The sequence below is a fragment of the Pteronotus mesoamericanus genome, unplaced genomic scaffold (assembly GCF_021234165.1).
Source record: "Pteronotus mesoamericanus isolate MK-2021 breed Mesoamerican mustached bat unplaced genomic scaffold, CSHL_Meso_final contig_101, whole genome shotgun sequence".
NCBI lineage: Eukaryota > Metazoa > Chordata > Mammalia > Chiroptera > Mormoopidae > Pteronotus > Pteronotus mesoamericanus.
Window position 1 is genome coordinate 15,393,011 of NW_026555001.1, and position 14,487 is coordinate 15,407,497.

Below are 14,487 nucleotides of genomic sequence, written 5' to 3' on the forward strand. Positions count from 1 at the left end.
CTAGTCCCATCCGCCCCAAACGCCAAACCCCCTTCTTCAACTCCATCCTACCTTTCGTATTTCTCTCCTCTTCAGCGCTAACCTTCCCTGGAGCATTTTGCCAGCTCTTTTGACCTGAAAGGAGACATGGGTTTAGGGTCTTATGAACCAGTCTGGAAATGGCTCCTGAGGCAGAGCCAGAAATGGACCTACTCTCCCAATATCTTGGGCTCTGTTTCTTTCTCTACAGGTCCTGCGGGCTGTGACTTCCTCCCTGGCCCATTCAGATAATTGCTGCTGCCCCGAAGCTCCTAGCCAGCAGCTCTGATCCTCTGTCTCTATTCATCCCTCCACAACGGCTGACTGTAAAGCCCTGAGAAGTCAAGTTTAGATCCAAGCTCCTGCCTGAACACCCAGAGAGGCTGGTGTTACTGGGCTGGGTGTCTCCCAGGCTGCAACCAGAGATCCTGGTTCCGACTCTGCCAGGTCTTTAATTTCTGATCTTGACACCCCATCCTTTCTGGATTCAAGGCCATGTTGCCTCAAAACAAGGACCAAGTGCTGCTACAGAAAACAGCGCCCCCTGGGCTTCCCCCTCAGGGCCCCTCTCAACTTGCGGACTCCCCTCCTCACAACCTCCAGCCTCTGAATCCTCAAAAATCACTCCCTCCCTCCCTCCCACCTTGCTCCCCTTCTCCGCAGTCCCACTCTCCTGGCTCCCTTTTCTTCTCTTCTGACTCAGATTCAGACTTTGTCCTACATCCCTACGCTTCCTCTTTCCCAAGATCCCCCACTTTCTTTCATCAGAATTACCCGTCTCTCTCCCTTCTACGTTCCTCCTCTTCCTCCCACCAGCTATACCCCTCTCCTCCCCCTACTCGCTCCTCCAACCCCTCTCAGCCACAGAACTCCTCTCTCCCACACTGCCAGTCGCCTTCTCACCCCGAACACCTCGCTAGCTCCCCTCTCACTTCCCCGAGGCCCAGCCTACCTTCTCCAAGGATTCACTCTAATAGACAGACGTGGCACTGGCATCAGTATCAAGACACCAGGTCCCCTGGGGTGGGGGAATGCGTGGCAAGCGAGAGGGACCCTGCAGAGTTCAGGCATCCAGGAGCCCTGGCCCAGGCCCTGGTGGTTCACTTGGGGCACCGCCGCATCGCACACGACCTTCGGTTACTGCTTTTGCAGCGCCTGTGGCTAGGCAGAACCGGCCAGGCTCCAGTCGTGGAGTATCCTATATGCCTGGTGTGTCTCCGGCCCCGCGGTCCCTCTTGCCCCATGCCCAAATACAGGACTGGACCCCGGCTGCTTGCCTTCCCCCAACTACTGCCCTGTGCACAGGGCCAGGAATCCAGACCACTTCGAATAGGCATCGGCTTTGGCCTCCGCCTGCCTCGTGGCCAGGCCAGGGCTTTGCACCTGTTGCCAGAAAGAAGACCAGAGGAAGTAAGATCTCAGGGCAAGGCCCCTCAGGCCCATGGGAATCCAGCCCAGGCTCCTCAGGTCCCAGCAGCTCCAGCCCCAGGGGCTCAGGCCCAGGCAGATTCAGCCCCTGGCATACCCTTCCAGGCCGGGAGCCTCAGGTCTGCGGGCCCTCAAGCGCCAAACTCTATTCAATGTCCAGAGCTTCCACCTCAGGCACCAAAACAGGCCACTGTCTCCTTGAAGCCCAAGCTTTCCTCTGCTCCAAAGATGCCTGCCTTTCCAAAGCCTGTTCTCCAAAAGTCACCACCCCAGTTCCAGAGCCACGGAGGCTCCCTGGAGTACCTCCTCCAAACCCCACTGTCCCCACCAGACCCCAGATCTCAAGATGTCCTTGGAACACCCTGAAGGGGTGGCTGGCTGGAGGTCAGGTGTGTTCTCGAGCCCTTAATCCTGGGAGTCCCTTGTGGAGTTTGCTCTCCCCTGGCTGAAGAGGAGCAAGGGCACTCGAGGACCCACTCAGCCTTCAATGTATACAATAAAGCCTAACACTGCAAAATTTACATTTGCGTCCTACTGAGCAGACACACTGGGTACCTACAGCAGGGCCAGAACCCAGCAAGGGGTGGCGGAGAGTCAAAGGAAATAGAGTGGCCAAGGAGAGTGAATGCAATGTATCTGAGAAGGGTATAGGGCCTACAAGGCCTGAGCACCTGAGTTGTACAGAAGGCTCTGGCTGGCCCTTGACACATTTCAATTTGGTGAGACAGATAATGGCATCCCCGAAGTTGAGACCACTGGGTCCCTTCCGCTGGGTGAACCTTAGGTTAACAAGGACGCATGTTGATGAGGCCAGGGGAGCAGCAAAGGCACTCCTAGCATTCCCTTGCAGAAAACCAAAGGGCTCCCTCAAGAGGGTAGAGTGTCAGGTAGAGACGAGATCTGCCCTGGTGGGGGTGAGGGTGCCTGCCTCTGAGGATGTCAGAAGGGAACAGCCCCCACCCACAAATCCTTGGCCACAGAACAGGGTCAGAGCTAGGGGAATGGCCGACTCCCAATGCTGCCAACCATGGGTAGGTGTTACAGTGAATCGTTTCCTCGTACTAGGAAGCATTGGATTAGGGATTTTAATTCATGTTTGTTTTAAAGTCTGCACTGCTTCCATTAAGGGGCAAGAGACACAGGTCGCATTTCCAGTGTGTGAACTTGGGACAAATCACTGCATCTCTGGGGTAAAACGTAAAGGCTGCGCTTGTATGAGCCTGCGTATTGGTCTTGAAGGTAGACATCCCTCATCCAAGAATTTCTATATTAAAAGTTTTTTAACCTCTTTTAACTTTTATTAGCTCCCTCCCTTCCAAATCACCGAAGGGTGCTCAAACGTGGCTCCCGCCCCGCAAAAAGATGGCGGAGTGTGATGTCACAATGAGGCGGAGAACAGAATCCCCGCGCGGGTGTGCGGTCACCCCGCCACAGGCTCTTGCTGACGCGTATTGGCGGTTCTGCGCCTGCGCGAGGAGAGGCGCTAGGCGCGCTTGCGTACCGAGCGTCAGCAAGACCAGACTAGACGGGCCGGGACGGAGATTAGGGTTAGTGTGTGTGGTTCGAGTGTGGGCAACCTCGCGGGTGTGAGAGGGGTCGGGAGTGCTCTCGGCGGCGACAGAATCAAGTTCAAAAGCGGCCAGGGCAAGAGTCGAAGGCCGGGCGCGACATGTCCTGGGCTTCGCGGTGCGGACAGTGAAGTGCGCGGCAAGCGAGATGGGTCGGCGCCGGACGCCAGAGCTGTACCGGGCCCCGTTCCCGTTGTATGCGGTTCAGGTCGACCCCAGCACGGGGCTGCTTATCGCTGCGGGCGGAGGAGGCGCCGCGAAGACGGGCATAAAGAATGGAGTGGTAAGAGTGCAAGTGCCACTCTGGCCGGGTCACACCTTGGGCAGAGGGCGATTCCGGGAGGGTTGCGGGGTCGGGCCGCACCCCAGCTTCCGACCCTACCGCTACCTGGTGGAAATCTGCGGCAAGCCAGGCATCCCGACGCGAATTTCTGCAGAGAACTTAATCACAGGGCGATTGAGCGACTTCTAAGGTAAACTGAAAACTGTACACGGTGCTGCTTAGGCGCTTCAGCTCCACCTCAGGAGCAGCGCCGAGGGTCTTATCCTGGCCTTTTCCAGGGGAGGCCGCGTAGGCTGTCTGTCCTCCAACAGCGGCGACAGTGCTACATTTGGCCCTTAGGCTAGGTTTTCTTCACTCTTCTAAGCGTCACCCATTAACTCTGTGAACTGGAGGCAGTGCTCTCAACCCTGCCTGCTGTACAGATTTGTGAGGTTCAAAACAAAAAAAGTGGGGGTGGAGGGTTAGAGAAAGCCTTGTGAACTGGAAAGTGCAGTAAACAAAAGGGTAAGGTATCAGACCGTAGGATGCAAGTTTGCCCTTGAGGCAAGCCCCGGGCACCCCTGAACCTTGCTCAGCCTGGTTCCCTCTCCAACAGCATTTCCTGCAGCTAGAGCAGATTAACGGGCGCCTGAGTGCCTCCTTACTACACTCCCATGACACAGAGACGCGGGCTACTATGAACTTGGCGCTGGCTGGTAACATCCTTGCCGCAGGGCAGGATGCCCACTGTCAGCTCCTGCGCTTCCAGATCCACCAGCAGAAGGGCAAAAACAAGGCAGAGAAAGCAGGTGAGAAGCTGGCTCTCTGGCTTTGGGAACAGGGTTAGATGAGCAAGATCACTCTCATCGTGGTCTCTGTGGGATTACGGTGGCAGGCGGGCAGCTTGATGTTCACCAGCTGTGTGGAGGGGGCCAGTAGTATTTACTATAGAAGCCTGGAGTCTAGTATGTGTGCGTTGCAGGTCCAAAGGAGGAGGGGCCTCGGCAAAGAAAGGGGGCAGCCCCAACAGAGAAGAAACCTGGAGCTGAAACCCAGCAGGAGGGGGTAGAACTGAGAGTAGAGAATTTGCAGGCGGTGCAGACAGACTTCAGCCCTGATCCACTGCAGAAAGTTGTATGCTACAACCATGATAATACCCTGCTTGCCACTGGGGGGACAGATGGCTACGTTCGTGTCTGGAAGGTATGGCTTGAGGGGGTTAGGGAGGATGCGTGTTGGTAGCAGCAAGGCCAGAATTGTGGGAAACTGAACATGGGGTCTGGGAACTTCCAGGAAGTCTGCGCTGAGTGGCCTTTAGAAGAGGGTGGAGGTCGTTGCGCTCTTGCTGGGTACCCGGGCTAAAAATAGCGGTGGTGTGACTGCAGGTAACCAGCCTGGAGAAGGTGCTGGAGTTCAAAGCCCACGAAGGGGAAATCGAGGACCTGGCTTTGGGGCCTGATGGCAAGGTGAGGAGGTGAGAGGGCGGGGAAAGTAGGTGGTTATGCTGCTTGTTCTGTAAGTGGATCTCCTAACTGTCCTTCTTTGGAATCTTGATTCCTGACTAGTTGGTAACTGTAGGCTGGGATCTTAAGGCCTTCGTGTGGCAGAAGGATCAGCTGGTGACACAGCTGCACTGGCAAGAGAACGGACCCACCTTTTCTGACACGCCTTATCGCTACCAGGCCTGCAGGTGGGAAGATCCTGGAAGGTGGCTAAAAGAGGCCCCGCCTGGATGTGGTAGGGGGGGCAGGAAAAGACTGGGGGGAAGCTGGGGAGGACTGTAGCCTTGGCGGGTGTTACCGCAGGCCTGACTAGGGCGCAGGAGGGTTCAAACTCTTGAGGAGGGCTGGGCAGGCCCCAGGAGCTGAACAGCTTCTCCTCGGCCCCCAGGTTTGGGCAGGTTCCAGACCAGCGTGCTGGTCTGCGACTCTTCACAGTGCAGATTCCCCACAAGCGTCTGCGCCAGCCCCCACCCTGCTACCTCACAGCCTGGGATGGCTCCACCTTCTTGCCTCTTCGGACCAAATCCTGTGGCCACGAAGTCATTTCTTGCCTTAGCGTCAGGTGTGAGACAGCGCTGGCTCGGCTGGGTGTGAGGGTGGCTGGCAGAGCTGCGGGAGGGGTCCTGCCTGAGGCCTGTTGTTAGTGGACGCGTGTGGCCATACAGCCTCTAGGACAACGAACACTTTATTGTTTGTTGCAGTGATTCGGGCACCTTCCTAGGCCTGGGCACGGTCACTGGATCTGTTGCCATCTACATAGCTTTCTCTCTCCAGGTAATGGGTCGAGGTGGGCACAGCCCTGAGGGAAGCATCCCAGAAGGAATGTTTCCAGCTGGGGCTGCCGTCACTCATTTTCCTCCTGTCCCCAGCGCCTCTACTATGTGAAGGAAGCCCATGGCATTGTGGTGACGGATGTGGCTTTTCTACCTGAGAAAGGCCGTGGTCCAGAGCTCCTTGGGTCCCATGAAACTGCCCTCTTTTCTGTGGCTGTGGATAGTCGTTGCCAGCTGCACCTGCTACCCTCACGACGTGAGTCACTGGGGTGGGCAGGTACCACCTAACCTTTATCTGTAGCAAAAATTTGCTTCCTGGAACAATGGGCTGCTTGTTTATAGCCATCTGCCCCCTTGTTACATGGAGTCAGTTGAGGCTTCTGTTTGTTGGACTGTGAAGCCCCGCTGCCCACTGATGTCTTCCCTTATCCTCCCCTGCAGGGAGTGTTCCTGTGTGGCTACTGCTGCTGCTATGTGTTGGGCTTATTTTTATGACCATCCTGCTGCTCCAGAGTGCCTTTCCAGGTTTTCTTTAGCCTCTTGCTCCCAGGGAATCAAGGGCCTGGACTCTGCCACCTTCTGGACCAAAGTGGACGCCTGGACCCCACTGCTCACTCCACCTCTACCTGGTGGCCTCTGATGGACTTGATGGCAACTGCCGTCAAGTTAAAGCTTGGCTGTGGCCCTGTGTGACTCTGAGTTCTGGGAACCCTGTGTTCATCATCTTTGGATCTACCCAGGACAGTGGTGTCTGCAGCCCAGGCCACACCACCAGCCTCCTTTCCTCTGCTTACTGGAGGCTCCAGAGTTGAGCTTGTCCTTTCTCCAGAAATATGTGAAGATGCCCAAGAGTGTGGAGTCAGTGCTGTCCTTCCTGCAGAAGCAATCCGTTTCTCCTCCTCCCTGCACAACCTGTGGCCAGTTGCTCTTCCCGTGAGCCCCTTGCATTTGCCAGGGCAAGCACCAGCCTGGGACTTGGCGTTAGGGGCTGAAGGAAGACCCAGGCAGTAATCTGGATTGAGCTGAGTAGCTCTAAGCCAGCCAGGCTAAATATGCAGTAAGTTCCTGGAAGGTCCACCCTAGCCTTGAGAAAAGGGAAAATGAACCTCAGCCCATTCAACAGGAAAAGTCAATATTTAATAAATAAGACTGAACTGAGACCCTAAATGGCACTACTGTCAGCTCCTGCCTCCCTGAGCCCGACCAGCTCTGCAGGGTGCTGAAAGATGGCTCTGGCATACTGGTGGAAGAGGCGGCTCATGTAGCAGTGCTGCCAGGGGAGCAGCCCTTCCAGGAAGCCGATGTGGCCACCCTGGGCTGTGACGAGCAGTGCGACGTGAGGAGATTGTTGGGCAGCCTGTAGTGGAAGGGCTGGGGGAGGGGTTGGAGAGGAGGTCAGGAGCCCGGGCCTCTACTGAGAACCCAGGCTCTCTCCACCTGCACCTCCTGGCTCATCGTCCTCGGAGCCTAAAGCCTCAGGATTCAGCATGCTCACCATTAGCGGGGGAGAAGGGGTCATCAGCTGCATTGAGGCAGAGCACAGGTATCTGGATGGCATCTACTTTAGTTCTTGGGCTTGCTGCCTGATAGTAGGTAACACAGTCTTTATATCCAAAGGCCACAGCTGTATAGCGCTCATCAAATTGGCGGATTGTGCGGGCCTGTGGTGGCAGAGGGTGGGATGGGCTAGGATAAGGACGGGGAATAGGAGGGTATTGAAAGAATAGTTGGGTGGAGGGGAGATGGTTGAAAGACTATACCTGTAGCACAAAGTCTACATCAACCACCTTTTTCATCACCTTTCTATTTCTGCAAAAGAGAGCACGGGTTTGGCCGTACTCCGGACCTGACTCAGAGCCCGCAGCCTCTGTCTCATTTTACGAGCGAGAAAGCCCAGATACAGAAGTGACCCGAGCACTGGGAGAGCCAGGCACGTCTGCCATCCCACCCAGTCTGCTGCCCCATCCCACTTGCCAAGACCTTACCGGTCCACAACTTGGCAGAGCCCCGCAGTGAGGCGCTGATTAAAGAGCAGTGAGTTGAGTGGGGTCTCCAGGGAGCGGGTGGTCTCATAGGAATCCCAGCATGCAGATAGAGTCAGTGCTGCCACCAGCCCTGCAGCCTGTCCCATCCGTGCCAGGTGGTTCAGCACTAATATCCTTCAGGATCAGACCAGGGACCCATGAAAGAAGGGTTGCATTAGTGAGTAGGAACAGAGGAGATGGGGAGAAGACATGGAGGAGGGAACAAAGGGAGACTGGGCCTCTGGGTGAAGCCCAGGCAGCCTTTACCCTCCAAGAGAGATGCCCACAGCCAGCAGTGGAGCTTGGGAGTAGCGGTGCTTTATGTGATTCACGACTGTTTCCAGATCTTCAGTATTGCTGGCACAAAAGGCCCTGTGGGTCTGAGGCAAACCAGATCATTGGGTAGTGAGGGAAGCCCTGGCCAGAAGGCGGAAATGGGAGGATAGGTAAGCAGAGGCCCAGGGCCAAGGATCTCTCCAGGGAGAGGGGGGAAGAGCTGTTAGGAGGAAGGAGGGGACTTACCAGCAGTTCTTCCCCACGGCAGCCCCGGTTATTGAAAACAACAGCCCTGTGGCACAGGCACATCTTAGCCAGACCCTCCCCCAAAGCCCCTCCCCTTGGCAGCCTTCAGAAAGAGCCCTGTCAAAAGGTGTCTCATTTAACACCACCTCCCCGTAGCTGTCAGAATCTAAACTGACCTCCCTATGACAAGCTCTATACCACCCACCTCTGGGTTGAGCCCATCCTTACCTATAGCCGTCCCTCAAGGCTTGGTCAACCAGGTGCAAGATGTATGTCTCCTGGCTACTGCCCATGATACCAGGAAGCAGTAATACAATGGGCTGGGTGGCAGGGTCTGGGTATCGACTGCTGTCATGCTGGCCAGCCCAGTCTAGCAGGAGCTGTCCTCCATCTGGGGTTTGGAGGACCTCACTGTGGTTTTGGAGAAAAGGGTGCACAAAGATGCCATTAAGAACTCCATGTACTGCAAGAGGTTTACCCCTGCTCCCCCAGAGCAACTCCAACAACTTCCCATTGGCATCATTTGAGGGCGCACGTTACGCAAATCAAGACTGTAACTGTAAAGGGGACATAACAAGTTAAATATTACCTCATGGTCGTGCAATTAAGTAGCCTTCCATACGGCCACCCTCACCCTCAACACACTGTGAGGTACATGGGAGCAAAGATTACCTTCATTTTAAAAGAGAGAGAGGATTCACCTTTACTTGCAGCTTGGTGTTCACCCCCTCCTGACCCTTCTTACCTCCAGTAAGAGACTAGAGGCCGAGGCTGCAGTAAGACTCTGAAGATGGTTTGTAGCCGCCCCTCAAAACACCACAGCGTTGGGTAGAAAGTCTCCACAGTGATTGGGCAGTGTTGTTTCAGGAAGGCCAGAAACCGGGATCCAGTCACCAGTTGAGGTCTCTGTAACCATAACACAGTCTGCCTCACTCCGGATTTTTGTGCCAACCCAGTGAGGCACTTGACACCAGTGACCCCTCTCCAGAGGTCAGCCTGGAGGGCACTGCTGCTGGGAGTGAGACCCTAGCACACCTCAGTCGGGAAGGGCCACTAGTTACCTCTTTTACCACAGGCCAGCGGAGGCCAAAAGGACTGCAGTTCTGGAGTGTCACCTCTCTAGAACTGACCCTGCACCGACTCAGAACCCGGGCTGGGAACTGCTGCAGCTGGCTGGGTGCCGACTCTCTCCTGAGCCTATCCATGCCTCGCCTCCACTTTGGAGAGAGCAGGGAATGCAGATAAATTGCCCAGCTGATCCTGGCAGGAAAGGCTGGGATCCCAGACAGAAGCTGAGGAAATGCAGCACCGTTTACTCTGTGACCTTTGCCTCCCAGTTGAACTTTCTACGCTGTCCTAAAGCTAGCTCTGGCCACTGGCTCCTCCTGATTTTAGCAGCCCAGTGTTGCATATTCCTATTCCCAGCTGGGTGTGCTCTCTGCAGACGGGTGTCTTCCTCCCACAGGACCTCATTTTCTCTCTCAGGCCCTTGCTCTTAGGCCATACTCTGAAGGAGGAATAGTCCCCATGTGAATAGATTTTTCTCTTCCTTTATGCCAGCCAGGAAGGAGATAACAGGGATTAATACCAGGGACAGTGAAGTGAGCGGGCACTCAGCCCTGACTGCCAACCCCTGTTGCGGACCCTTCTGGGTAGGCCACAGAGCAGGCTGATGAAGGAGGGTATACTCTGCAAAGCCGAAAGACTTCAGACTTGAGAAATAGAAATTGTATTTCTCTTGCAAGACCAAAGGAACCTGAAGACCAGATTCTTATCTCTTCAGCCTTGGTACTCAAAGGGGGCTAGGTAAATAATGAACTAGAGAGGCCAGGCTGATAGTGCGGCTGCTGTGAGGTATGGCTCGAACCCTGGTCCTCAAGCCCTGGAATACTAACACCTGTGATTCACTGTGTGCTATATGCAGGCACCAGGCTAAGTTCAACCTTGTCAGGATGTTTTATAAGTGAAGAAACTATGTCCCACAGAGATTAAGTTGCTTCCCAAAATCACACAGCAGACAAGAGGCAAAGGAGAATTAATAATATTTATATTACCACTAATACTAGTAGGTAAAATTTGTTCAGTGCTCATTATGCTCCGAGTATTGTGCTAAGCATTTCACATAATAATGTCCTATGAGCTTCATAACAGCTTTTTGAGATAGGTAATGTGATCCCTCTGTGGATACAGGTTTGAAAGGCAAATAACTTGTCAAAGGCTATGAAGTTTGCCAAAGCTAGTTAGTGGGGCAGCTGGGATTCGAACCCATGTCTGTTCAACTCTAGAACTTGTGCTCTTAGCCACTGTATTGTATTACTTCCTAATCACCAAGATTTTGAGTTGTTAACAATTTATTAAGTCCTTGGTCAAACAGCTCAGTAGTGTAGAATAAAGGGCTAATAAATTAGGTGACAGGTTTGATTTATGTGGGTTAGTTTCATTTTAACTATAGTGAAGTATTTCTTGACTCATTCCTGAGAATTAAGGATCAATCAATACCCATCCATTACCATGTTGGACAGTCCAAAGGCCATATCTTCAGGGCCTCCAGAGTGACACTTTCCCCACATTTTAACCAGTATGTGAAAGCCAAGGAAGGGTTTGGAGTGTGAAGCGGCAGAGGTCTCTGACTTCTGTGTGGCTTGTTGCAAAGGAAAATGTTTAAATTAAGGTCTGAAATGGGTGACTTTCTAAATCAGACACTATATAAAGTAAGGATTTATAGGGTATTTGTGAGGTTTAGGCTTTTTAAGTTGTTTTATTAAGGCAGACTTATTTTACAAAAAAATACATGTGAATGTTGAAAGCTCTGAAAATGCAGGAAAGTCTAGGTAACATTAAAATTGCCTTTTGATCTTTTTCAAGGGCTTGAATCAATAGATTTCTTGTTAGGCTCAGTTACTTGGAACAGAATTTAATGAGGATAAAAAGATTTAGATTTTCCTGAATATGTAAATTATGTATTTAATCTAAATTTCAGTGAGAATATAATCTCCAAGTTCCTCAAAATCAACCTCTTCAGACTTTCTAACTGCACCATACCCGGACAGCCTAGACCTTAAAACAAGGCGGAATGAGCAAGGGCAGTTAGGGTTATCCATTAATCCCGAGCCACAAAGAGAGCCTCCACCAGCCCTGAGGAGAAGCAAGGCCCTCCTATCTGTTGGGGTGGTGCTGGGAGTTTCCCCCAACCCTGGGGGCCTCAGGGTTCTTCATTCAATGCAGCTAATGAGAAACTTAGCTAGACTCCTGAAAAGAAAAGGAAAGGTAGTGTGCACATCTCCCTGTGACCTCAGGATGACTTCCACTTGCCTTTCCTCAAATGTCTGTGCATGCCATGAGGAGTGGCACCCCTCTAATGCCTGCAAGGCCCAGATGGCATGGGAAGCATGAGAGATGCAGAGGATTTAGGCCGGCAAAGAAATGACTCTGTAAGGCGGTAAGCAAAGCGAAACCTGGCTGGAGCGCAGGGTCCGAGGGTTTGTAGGGTTGGAGCGTCCAGTTTCACCTGGGACGGGAGGCTCAACCATGCCAGCTTCCGAAAAAGGCTTGAGCTCCCGGCTGGAAGCTGCCACCTAGACCCGAGTGCCCCCAACCCACCGGCCAGAGCTCTGGACCCGCACCCACCTGGGGCACACATGCCCAGTAGTAGCCCAAGTAGAGGGCAGCGCCAAGACTCAAAAGCAGAAAGAAGAGCTCTGTCCAGATGCCATGCTGGGGGCTCGGAGAGAAGCTCAGCATAGTGTTGCTGGGTTTCCACTCCGAAGTTCTTGACTGGCTCCAGGATCTTCACTTTGACTTGTGGGTCTGCAGGTGCGTGCCGGATCCTACCTGTTACAAGCTATTGGGCGGCCCGTGTAGGTCCCGCCTCCGCTGCCGAGGGGCGGGTGAGGTTCGGTGACCGTGACCGGTCCGCCGCCTGTGCGCCCTAAGAGACAGCGCTAGGACGGCGTGGGGTTCGGGGTGCAGCGTCTGGCGCCCCAGCCGCCAAACCGAGTGATCTGCAAATGGCTTCCGCGCTGCGCCTCCCCGCCTCCTGCTTCCGCTTCACGGTCACAAGCAGGGCAGGTCCTTGGAAGGACTGGCGGTCGCCCCTACAGCCGCCATCTTGGTGAGGGGCACCTCCAACCCCTTCCTCAAACTCTGCACTGGCGACGGCGAGTCAGGCAGCCAGGTCACAGTCCCCCAGCCACTCAGGCCGTCATACACAGGACACAGCCGCTCCAGGGTGACATTCTGCCCTGTCACACAGAGTACAGCCATTCACAGTGACCTTTACTCTCACGACATGGCCAGTTCCCGTGGTGACTGACACCCTTCACAGTGGTTCTCACACTGGACACAATCAGTTGCACTGTAACACTCCGTAGTCTCATAATAAGGTTTTGGCTACTTGAGTGGGTGGCTTACACATAGTCTCACGCACATGAGTTAAAGTCGCTCGCACTGTGTCACTCTCTGTATGACGTAATCGCTGTCAAGTAAGTACAACAGATATTTACTCCTCACCCACTCTGTACCAGGCACTTGGGATACCCCAGGGCTGCCGCCCGGTCCTCACTGGTGGGTGGAAACAAGTCATCCACCAGAGCAGCCTTGACTGAAGATCAGAATCATCTGGGAGCTCTAGAAACTAGCAGTGCCCAGGCCCCAAGGCTGATAGAGTTGGCTTGGAGCAGAGAGGAGGTACCAGCATAACTTAAAATCTCTCTGGAAGGTTCGAGGATGAGTCAGGGTTGAACCCCTGCAGTAGGGTGTGGTGCTGGGTAAGGGAAGGCCTCCCTGCGGGGGGAGCATTGAGGGGGGTCCCTGAACACCATGGGATCAGAGAAAGTGTGCCAAAAAGTAAATGACAATATATTTAAGGTGAAACCAAAAAGTGAGTAGGAGTTTCCCAGGCAAGGGAGAGGCAGGCAGAGAGTAGTTGTTCCAAGAGAGGAAACAGCCTGAATAAAAGCCTGGATGTGAGAGACTTCTTAAAGGAAACAAAAAATTTGATGTGTCTGGGGCACACAGGATGGTCAAGAACCAGATTGTGAGCAGCTACATAAGGGTGTTAGAGTTTTTCCTAAGAGTAGAGAAAAGCTATGAGAGTTTTATGAAGGGGTGGGCAACATGATCAGAGGTTTTGTGTTGTTTTTTTTAAAAAAATATTTATTTATTTATTTTGAAACAGAGGGGAAAAGAGAAAGAGGGAGGGAAACATTGACGTGTGAGAGCTACATCGATTGGTTGCCTCTCGCACTCCAACCAGGGACCTGACCCGCAATGTGGGCATGTGCCCTGACCGAGAATCAAACTGATGACCTTTTGGTTTGCAGGCCGGCGCGCAAGCCATTGAGTCACATCAGCCAGGGCCAGAGTTGTTTTAGAAGAATCATTCAGGCTACTTTGAGAATGGATGGGAGGAGAATGAGAATGGAAGCAGAGAGGCCAATTTGGAAGCTGTTAACAGAACTTCAGCAGGATGGTGGCTGCCTGGACTGGCAGAGATGTGAAGATCCTCAAGGTAGACAGCTGATTTAGTAGTTGGTAGGAGGTGTGGGGAGTCATGGATGACCCCCAGGTTTATGACTGCTTTGATTCAGGGGTGCATGGTAGTGCCTGTTTCTGGGATAGGGAAGCTGGGGGAGGGGAAGGTTGAGGAATAGGGAGATACATTCTGGCTCAGATGCATAGAGGCTGGGGTGCTAATAGGTGTTCTAATTGTGTTTTCTTAGATTCTATATTTGTCTGTTTGGCATCCTTTACCTCAAAGCGAAACTAATGGCCAAAGTTGTTTATGTCTTCCCTGCTACCCAGAGCCCAACTCTGAGCCACTTCCTTCATCCAACTCACATGCACTAAGCCAATATTTCCCCTCTTCAAAATTGACACAGGGCCAGCTTCCAGACAGCTAGGCAGCCCCTTTCTTCCAAAGTCCACCAGAGATATTCAAACTAGCCAATCCAAAGGTGTTTAGCCTGCCCTGCTTTGCCTTTTTCACTTAATAAAGGCTGTGACCTACATCTTATCCTTGCTTCTTTCTGCCTTCTGACCTACACTGGTGTTACTCACTGTGGTCTTGTGGGCAAGCTATGCCTTTCATTTCTAGAGGAACTATAACATTAAACTTTTCTTTCAATGGCACTGACCTCTCCATGTTGTCACTGAGTTACCTTAATAAATTAAGATTCAGGCACAAATCAGTAGGCTGTTCAATTTCTGATGTGGTCTGGGGCTTAGAGACTGGAATTTGAGATTTGGTAGTCAGCACTTAGATAATATATTAATTTGCAGGGTTGCCATAACAAAGTACCACAAACTGAGTGTCTTAAACAACAGAACTTTATTATCTTATAGTTCTGGATACTAGAAGTCCAAGATCAAGGTGGCAGCAGGTTCGGTCCC

General features: G+C 52.9%; 3 protein-coding genes across 6 annotated transcripts; 2 read left to right on the forward strand and 1 right to left on the reverse strand.

The window, feature by feature from the left end:
* The first annotated feature begins 513 nt into the window (after positions 1–513).
* On the forward strand, positions 514–1,812 carry PRR30 (proline rich 30). The gene has a single exon (XM_054566231.1). It carries the CDS (start codon positions 514–516, stop codon positions 1,810–1,812), a length of 1,299 nt encoding a protein of 432 aa, XP_054422206.1.
* A 1,104-nt stretch (positions 1,813–2,916) lies between these two features.
* PREB (prolactin regulatory element binding) lies at positions 2,917–6,712 on the forward strand. Of its 3 annotated transcripts, none has more exons than XM_054568712.1 (9): positions 2,917–3,297; positions 3,893–4,085; positions 4,259–4,479; positions 4,662–4,742; positions 4,842–4,966; positions 5,167–5,340; positions 5,480–5,552; positions 5,648–5,807; positions 5,993–6,712. In XM_054568712.1, the coding sequence occupies exons 1-9, from the start codon at positions 3,163–3,165 to the stop codon at positions 6,085–6,087; spliced, it is 1,257 nt and encodes a 418-aa protein (XP_054424687.1). In that variant the 5' UTR covers positions 2,917–3,162; the 3' UTR covers positions 6,088–6,712. The 3 variants fall into 3 exon arrangements, with proteins under 3 accessions (XP_054424687.1, XP_054424701.1, XP_054424694.1); XM_054568719.1 differs by lacking the exon at positions 2,917–3,297 and adding an exon at positions 3,308–3,487; XM_054568726.1 differs by lacking the exon at positions 5,648–5,807.
* Position 6,713: 1 nt separating this feature from the next.
* Positions 6,714–12,123, reverse strand: ABHD1 (abhydrolase domain containing 1). 2 transcript variants are annotated; one of them, XM_054568735.1, is made up of 9 exons: positions 11,725–12,123; positions 8,843–9,003; positions 8,326–8,508; positions 8,098–8,143; positions 7,843–7,955; positions 7,537–7,710; positions 7,312–7,360; positions 7,047–7,212; positions 6,714–6,922 (listed from the first exon to the last, which is right to left on the reverse strand). In XM_054568735.1, exons 1-9 carry the CDS (start codon positions 11,836–11,838, stop codon positions 6,714–6,716), a joined length of 1,215 nt encoding a protein of 404 aa, XP_054424710.1. In that variant the 5' UTR covers positions 11,839–12,123. The 2 variants fall into 2 exon arrangements, with proteins under 2 accessions (XP_054424710.1, XP_054424718.1); XM_054568743.1 differs by lacking the exons at positions 7,843–7,955; positions 8,098–8,143.
* Between the last annotated feature and the right edge of the window lie 2,364 nt (positions 12,124–14,487).

Bases quoted from the DNA above. Each gene is read 5' to 3' on its own strand.
- PRR30 (XM_054566231.1), top strand. From the start codon at position 514: ATGTTGCCTCAAAACAAGGACCAAGTGCTGCTACAGAAAACAGCGCCC.
- PREB (XM_054568712.1), top strand. From the start codon at position 3,163: ATGGGTCGGCGCCGGACGCCAGAGCTGTACCGGGCCCCGTTCCCGTTG. The intron at 3,298-3,892 runs GTAAGAGTGCAA...CCTCTCCAACAG, and splicing joins CGGGCATAAAGAATGGAGTG to CATTTCCTGCAGCTAGAGCA. The intron at 5,341-5,479 runs GTGTGAGACAGC...TGTTTGTTGCAG, and splicing joins ATTTCTTGCCTTAGCGTCAG to TGATTCGGGCACCTTCCTAG.
- ABHD1 (XM_054568735.1), bottom strand. From the start codon at position 11,838: ATGCTGAGCTTCTCTCCGAGCCCCCAGCATGGCATCTGGACAGAGCTC. The intron at 9,004-11,724 runs GTGGGTGCGGGT...TTATGGTTACAG, and splicing joins ACTGGGCATGTGTGCCCCAG to AGACCTCAACTGGTGACTGG. The intron at 8,509-8,842 runs GTAAGAAGGGTC...CCAAAACCACAG, and splicing joins CCTCTAGTCTCTTACTGGAG to TGAGGTCCTCCAAACCCCAG.